The sequence below is a fragment of the Marmota monax genome, unplaced genomic scaffold (genome assembly GCF_021218885.2).
Source record: "Marmota monax isolate L192 unplaced genomic scaffold, Marmota_monax_Labrador192_F-V1.1 WCK01_AAM20220418_F8-fsc00038, whole genome shotgun sequence".
Classification (NCBI taxonomy): domain Eukaryota; kingdom Metazoa; phylum Chordata; class Mammalia; order Rodentia; family Sciuridae; genus Marmota; species Marmota monax.
Window position 1 is genome coordinate 11,145,121 of NW_026692498.1, and position 7,638 is coordinate 11,152,758.

The following is a 7,638-nucleotide window of genomic DNA, read 5'->3' on the forward strand; positions in this document are numbered from 1 at the left end:
GCAGAGTGATCATATCACAGATTTACTATTCTGATGACAAGGAGTTCAAGGTTAACAGCATGTCATTACCCAATAACGTAACCAAGTTGATCTCTATAATCCATTTGATGTCTAAATATGAATGGAGGAAACAGCATTCAGTAGAGTCAGAGGTGGTTCACGATATCATCTACAAAAAATGTGAGCTGGGGTTGTGGCTCAGTGGTAGAGCGAGCACTTGCATGTGCAAGGCACTGGGTTTGATCCCCAGCACCACATAAAAAAATAAACAAAGGTATTGTGTCCATCTACAACAAAAATATTTTTAAAAAAAATTTTTTAAAGGCTGGGGATGTAGCTCAGTTTTTAAGTGTCCCGAGTTTAATCCCTAGTCCCCCCCCACAAAAAAAATAAAATAAGACAGATATGTGGGTTACTTGTAGTTCAAATTCTAAGCTGAATACCCTTGAACATAATGTGATGTGACAACATGAGTGTATCTCCTGCCCCATAGAATCATATGGGTTAAATATTGTCTTCAAGACACTGGATGTATTTGTTTCCCACAAGTTTCCATCATGGGATGAAGCCAGAAACCTAAACCTGTTTTTTCTAAAGCTTTCTCATTTGTAGTAGAGATGACCATGCAGTCCACTTACTAGCTCTAGTTGTGAGCAACTGAGCAGTCTGCCAGCTTGCATGACCAGACCCGCTCCACTGTCCCAGAACATTTACGTATTGGCCATAAAGTGGTTTTCCTCACACTCCAATGCACATGGCATCTGGCCACAGTAACTGACTTCCCATCCTCCACTGCCTTGATTTTCATAATACACATTACTCTGGTGTGCCCAAGAGGCCTCAACAACTTCAAGAAGAATAACCATTTATGGAGCCATCCTCAGGAAACAATGGTCTATGCTTCCACTTAACCTAATCATGTCCTCATTTTTTTGACCATTATTCTCATCTGCAAGTGGTACCTGTTGAGAAATGGAATTTTCTTCATCTAGAGACACTTATACGGCTGGGGATATAGCTCAGTTGGTAGTGCTTGCCTAGCATGCATAAGGCCCTGGGTTCAATCCCCAGCACCAAAAAAAAAAAAAAACTTGTACAAGTCTTCTAGTTCCACCTGTCAGTAACCAGTTGTGAATACTACAAAATAGGGAATTAGACTTAGTTGATCTCTATAGTCCCTCTGGTTTTTTTTTTTTTTTTTTTTTTTTTTGGTACTAGAGATTGAACTCAGGGACACTCGATCACTGACCCACATCCCCAACCCTATTTGTATTTTATTTAGACATGGGGTCTCACTGAGTTACTTAGTACCTCACTTTTGCTGAGACTGGCTTTGAACTCAAGATCCTCCTGCCTCAGCCTCCCTAGCTGCTGGGATTACAGGAATGCACCCCTCTGAATTCTAAAGTTGAGATTTTATAAGCCACCTCTACACTTCCAACTGAACTTTCCGTTTATTTATCTGTGCTGCTTGAACGATAGATATAACCACTGAACCTCTAAATCAAACTGGGAGGTCAGGAAGGATGGATTCCCCTCCAGTTGGATACTAATGATTACATCAAAGCAGGGCCAGAGAAAGCAATTGTGAGAAGCAGCAGAAAATGGTATTCATGGAATTTGAGATTGAACTATCAGGGAAGCTCCTGTTGGTCTTTTTGTTATTATTTTTTATGGCTGATGAGACCTGTCCATTGTAGTTTTTGGATAGACCCCAAGGGCAGCTGGGAGGCAATAGCACGGAGTGGAAATTAAGAAAAAGCATCAGTGCTTTGGACAGTGGAGATCATAAGACAGGAAGGAGCCCAATGACCGGGAGGAAAAAAAGCCAAGTTAAAAACCATCATAGAAGGTTTAAAGGTCAATATTTTTTTAGTAAATGCAGATATTTTAGGATTACATCTGATAGACACACAGGCCTCAAGGTTTCCTAAAGTGGATGCTGTCTTTCATGGCTCCTGGTGTCTTCTTGGGACAAGATACAGAACAACTCTAAATGTGTAAGATGAAATGAAATGCATTCTGCTGTCATATATAACGAATTTAAGATTAAATTAATTTTTTAAAAAGAGTTCAAAAGCTATCTGAAGAAATGATACATTTACCTGGGTACCATTTTTTCCAGTTTTTTTTTTAAAAAAGAAGAAAGTATGTGTTCCTTTAATTCAAAAATTTTACATCAATGACTGAAAAGGAAATGTGTGTGTTGAGTTTAGAATGTTTCTTCCAACAACACGTGGCCCATCTTGGAAAGGAGTTCCAGTTATCTGTAGGAGCAGTGGAAGACAAGACTGACTCTGAGGCAGAGGGAGAGCATTTAAGCAGTCTTTTGCAAATAACAACTGAAGACAGTGCCTTTCAGGATTGATTCAGGCTGCAGCTTAAGGAAGACAATCAGTGGGACACCATTTCATCACTGCCTTTGTGTCACACTGTATTACTAAGCACAGCCTCAGAACATACTGCTGTGATAGTCTTTACCTTCTCTTGGAGAGGATGAAATTCTAGGAACAGGTGTCACAAGGAAAAGGCTGCCAACCCCACAACAGAAAATACATATTTATTATAAAATAGTGTTTGCTTCATGATCAGAGTAGAAAAATAATACCATAAGCTACTACAAAGGTTCTGGAGCTCAGTGTCCTTGAGAGACGGGGTAGGAGGATTTTGCATCATTCTGGGAGCCCACCACCATGAAGCTCTCTGTGTGCATACAGGTCAGGTGTGGCACAGCACATACAGGGAATATATTGCTCGGGTCCTCCTGGAAGCCAGGGAGTCTAGATGGTCCACACAAGATGCTCTGGCCACAACAGTCAAAGAGGAGAACTTGAGGTCAGCAAGAAATTGTTCTGGGATGGACCAGGTTGGGGATAGCCTTGCCCCTCCCTAGAATGGAGTATAGAAGAGTCTCTGGGGCTGACAGTCCTGGTCTAGCCAGTCATGCCCACTGGCCTTCTGTGGGCTGGACACCCAAATGTCAGTGCTGAGGAAAAGCCGTACAACCTTTCCAGGCCAGTGGTGACCCCCGCTTCTCACAGGTGCAGGCAACAGTACCAGAAGTATATATGTGTGGTGTCAGCCTCAGCTGCAGGCTGAAATTTTTGTACTTCAAATCCTGTCCATACTGATGGCAGAAAGAAAAAGAAAATGTTAAAAGACCAGTGAACAAGAACAGCTGGTCTGAACTGTTTCATATTCCAAGTCTCTTAGCCCAGAAGTGGGAGAGGCAGTCCCACAGAAACCCCCTTAAATATAGTCCTCTAGACCCCTCAAGCCTCCAAAGAACAAGGACTCCCTCCCTGGGGTGGGAACCCGGCCCTCAGCAGCAGTACCTGGAAAAAGCAGCTAGGGTAAGCACCTCAAGCAGCAGCTCTGAGCCACAGAAGAAGAGCAAGATGCCGTTCATGATGGCTTCCAGGCGGAGTACGTAGGTCTGTAGCAGCAGGTAATAGGAGGCCATCATGGCAGATGGGAAGGTCAAGGCCACACTAATGCCAAGTGGCATCTTTCGCTGGCAGAGGTTTCCCTTTGTACCTGTCAAACATAGCCCATGGAGTCACCTCCAAGTGGACTACTTTCTCTGGCCTCAAGGGAAAGGTGGGAAGGATATGAGGGACTGGCAAGCAGAGAAGTACTCTGAGGGGAGGTGCACGTTTACAAGTGAATCCCACTGTCCTAAAAAGCTTGGGGGAGTTACAGGTTTGGAGTCATTTACTCCAGGGGTCCTGCTTCCAGTCTGGCTCCCACACAAAGTACAATGGGATCTTCAGAAAAAGAAAAACAAAAGTGTAATTATAAAAATGATATAATCATTGAAAATTTTTCAACTACTTCAAAAGTACTTTCAGAAAATATAAAAAGCATGCATTTTTATATACCAGAATGTATAAAAATATCTGTTCCCCACACCCCCTTTAAAACTTGATATTGTAAATCTTTATTGTTGCCCGTCCAATGGGTGAAAAAAAATGCTGCCTTATTGTTTCCATTTGCTTTTTATTATGGAATTTGGGCTGCTTTTCAAATTTACTGGTCCTCTGTAATTATTCTCACTTGAACTATTAGTGTCCCTTTTTAACATTATTTTGTCTTTTCCTTAGTGACTAATGTGAGCCTTTTTTCTCCTTTCCTGTATGTTTCAAGGACTTTTCCCTCAGCTTGTGCTTTCACACTGTTTCCAGGGATGAGACAGTCTAGTTAACAAGGGTTTTACTCTCTATTTCTGAGAATATAAAACTTGTGCAAAAGAGATTCTTATTCAGCCAGGTACAAAGGTATGTGCCTGTAATCCAGGAACTTGGGAGGCTGGGGCAGGAGGGCTGCAAGTTCAAGGCCAATCTGAGCAACCTAGTGAGACTCTGTCTCAAAATTAAAAATGGGACTGGGGATGTAGTTCAGTGGTAAAATGCTCCTGGGTTCAATCCTCAGTACTGCAAAAAGAATTAAAAAATAAAAAAGTCCTCATCCAGAGAAGTAGAGAGGATCATAGTGCTGTACAGGCATGCCTTGGCACCAGACCCGGTTTACAGTTTAATCCATTCTCCCAAGCAAATCATTAAGAGAAAACAGGCATTCTCGCAGTAGTTAGGCAACTGCAAAGGAATTATCTAAGATATCATGCTACTGCCTGCCTTTACCCCTGCAGAGCAACAGATACATAAACCCTGACCCAAAATATAAAGCAGCAGCTTGAAGCTGGGGATATGGCTCAGTGGTAATGGCATGTGTGAGGCCCTGGGTTCCATCCTCAGCACTGGGGGAAAAAAAAAAAAAAAAAAAAAAAAAAAAAAATATATATATATATATATATATATATATACACACACAAACACACACACATATGTATGTATAAATATATACACACACATACATACATACACATGTAATATACATTTAAATACACACACACATATTTATGTATACATATAAAGTGGCAGCTTGATGCTTCAGAGAGGGAGTAATGGAATATACCACCAGATCAAATCTGTAACAGTGAGCCCAGGTTATGCACTTTGTCTTGTTAATCAAGTTACAGATACCAGCTTGCCTCATAAGGAATGGAAATATTCTCTGAACAACACTTACCAAAAAATAGTCGAATTACTTCAATTCCAAGATAAAGGAGGAGCATCACCACATCCAATACTAGGTTGGCTGTTGGATACGGCAGCAGGAGACCTGCCAATAAAAAGCCAGAGTCTACAAACAACATATAACAACACCCACAAGAATTGCCATATACTTGAGAACAAAGAGGACATAGTCTTAACTTTCCATGAACTACTTAGGGAGATATGGGCATTATTACAGCCTCAGGAAATGTTATCTCATAGTGTGACTATGTCTATTAGAGGGAGGCAGGCTTTTACTTCTAAGTCTATGGGATCTCCACTTCAAAATGATTGCATATACAGGGATACTGAGGCCACTGCATAGTTTCTGAGGGTCACCAATGGGCTGAAACTGGGGTTCAGCAAAGAAAAGTGATAGTAAAGAGGCAGATGGAGAAACCTACGTTTCCCAAACTTCAGAAATTCTTGTTAAAGAGTTTCCAGGGCTGGGACTGTGGCTCAGCGGTAGCTACTTGCCTTGCATGTGTGAGGCACTGGTTTCGATTCTCAGCACCAAGTATAAATAAATAAAATAAAGATCTGTCAACAACTAAGGGGAAAAAAAAAAAAGTTTCCTAAGGAATCATTCTCAAAGAAGCCATCTGATGGAGAGACTTCAGCCTTGTAGTGAAGAGGAGATGCTGGGGGCAGAAAAGAACAAAAAGTAAGAAGGTTCTTGATAAGAGTTTGCTCTGAGCTGAAGTGAGAAAAGGAAGCTGGGGCAGGGGTAGTCAAGCCCAGGCTTACCTTTATACAGGAATATGAAGAGTTCTAGCAGGAAATAGGTAGCATAATACCACCCATTCAGGAAGAACAAGATTTCCAGGGGTGTTGAGGACAACCGGTTACCTGAAAAGACAAGCACAGAGAAGTGGGATGGGTGGAAGGAACAGCTGAAGCTCTGTTCCTTGTATGTTTCAATGTCTAACCTCGAGAAAACATGAGGTCACAGCCAGTGAGATGGGCTACTTAAAGGCACTTCCGATTGCTTTTAATGAGATGGTGGGGGTGAAGGGTGTGGTATTCATGAGCTTCCTCTCCTTCTTTCCCAGGAATTACTGTCAATCTCTGCTCTTTTGGCTTGCGAGGAGAAAGTCAAAAATAACTCAGAGGTCATCATAGCTGCTAGGCACCTCAAAGATGTAACCCCGTCACTACTTGGGAGGAGAAATCAGGATGCAGAGACCAGCACTGGCCTGTTCCAAGCCAGAAGATTCGTAACTGAGCCAGCCCAGAATAGGCCCAGGCAAGGATGTAGGGGTACAGTATATGAGACTTGCACCTGGACACCTTCATGCACTCAAGGTGGGCGGGGTTGCGACACCCCACCTTGCAAAGGGAGGAGCGATGTCCCTAACACTTGCGAATGGGAGATTTAGGTCGAGCTCTGGAAAAGAAGGAGGGTAGCGGGGCTGGCGGGATACCGATGGGATCGGGACCAGAGACTCACACACCTCCGAAATCTCACCTCGCGGCGCCATCTTCAGTCCCCATGGAAACTGCGTACGCGGCAGCAGCCGCTCCCAGAGCAGGGAGACGCTGCCGGAAGCAGGGGACGGAGCGGCCCAGCTTCTGGCCCCTCTGCCAACCTGCGGTACTCTATGGTAACCCCTCGCGATCGCGGGTCCACTACGCATGCGCGGGAGGAATCCAGCAAATGGCGTTTGGTCGGGTGTCAGCGTCACCCTGAGCGAGAACAGTGGCAACTCTCGAAGCCTATTGTCCGCAATTCCTGGGGACAGAGGCAGGGCCAGCTTTGGACACTCCTTATCCTGGGTTACAGGACTTTGAGCATAAGAGGCCAGTTGCTGTAGTGTCACCAGAGGATGGACCCTGGTCCCACGATTCTCTTCTATCAGCGTGTGAAAAACGAGAAACGGTACGCGCGACGGTGCTGTACAGATGCGGGCCGGAGGTTAGACGCTGTCCTTCCTGCGGCCGATTTATGTACTAGGAGTTACAGTCACCAGAATGAGTCGGAAATAGAGCGTCTTTTCCAGGAGCAGAAATAAATGAGACATGCAAAGCTAAAACGTGGTCACCAGACTCATAAAGTGCAATGGAAGTTGAGAGGACAAAGTGCTCCCAGGTGGAAATTGAAAGAAGTTTCCAAGAGATTAGCCCTTTGTCAGTCAGGGCATGGCAGGCAGGTAACAGATGGCAAACTTGAACTGGATAATTGGAGAAGAGTGACTCACCTGGCTAGTTGAAGTGTGGGTGGGTCAGTCTTGTTACCGCTATAGGCTTGAGCAACTCCCTGAACCTGGAGAAAGTACTGTGTGTAGCGGGCCTCTCACCGGGCCTGGGAAGGCCTGGGAAGCTGGTGGGAAAATGTCCGACCTTTATGCCTCCCAACTTCTGCACCCTGATCTCTGCTTGAGCCTTCCATTGGCAAAACTGCAGGCTAGAGGACAGGGAAAGCCCTACTGGGGATTGAACCTGGGGATACTCTACCCCCGAGCTACATCTTCAGCCTTCTTTTATTTTTTGAGACAAGTTTTCACTAAATTGCTGAGGTTGACCT

At 44.0% G+C, this 7,638-nt stretch overlaps 1 protein-coding gene across 2 annotated transcripts; it reads right to left on the bottom strand.

Moving 5' to 3' along the window:
• Window positions 1–2,544: 2,544 nt before the first annotated feature.
• Window positions 2,545–6,766, bottom strand: Tmem216 (transmembrane protein 216). Of its 2 annotated transcripts, none has more exons than XM_046445605.2 (5): window positions 6,583–6,766; window positions 5,862–5,963; window positions 5,089–5,181; window positions 3,336–3,537; window positions 2,545–3,127 (listed from the first exon to the last, which is right to left on the bottom strand). In XM_046445605.2, exons 1-5 carry the CDS (start codon window positions 6,749–6,751, stop codon window positions 3,112–3,114), a joined length of 582 nt encoding a protein of 193 aa, XP_046301561.1. In that variant the 5' UTR covers window positions 6,752–6,766; the 3' UTR covers window positions 2,545–3,111. The 2 variants fall into 2 exon arrangements, with proteins under 2 accessions (XP_046301561.1, XP_046301560.1); XM_046445604.1 differs by having other exon boundaries at window positions 3,362–3,537; window positions 6,583–6,703.
• Between the last annotated feature and the right edge of the window lie 872 nt (window positions 6,767–7,638).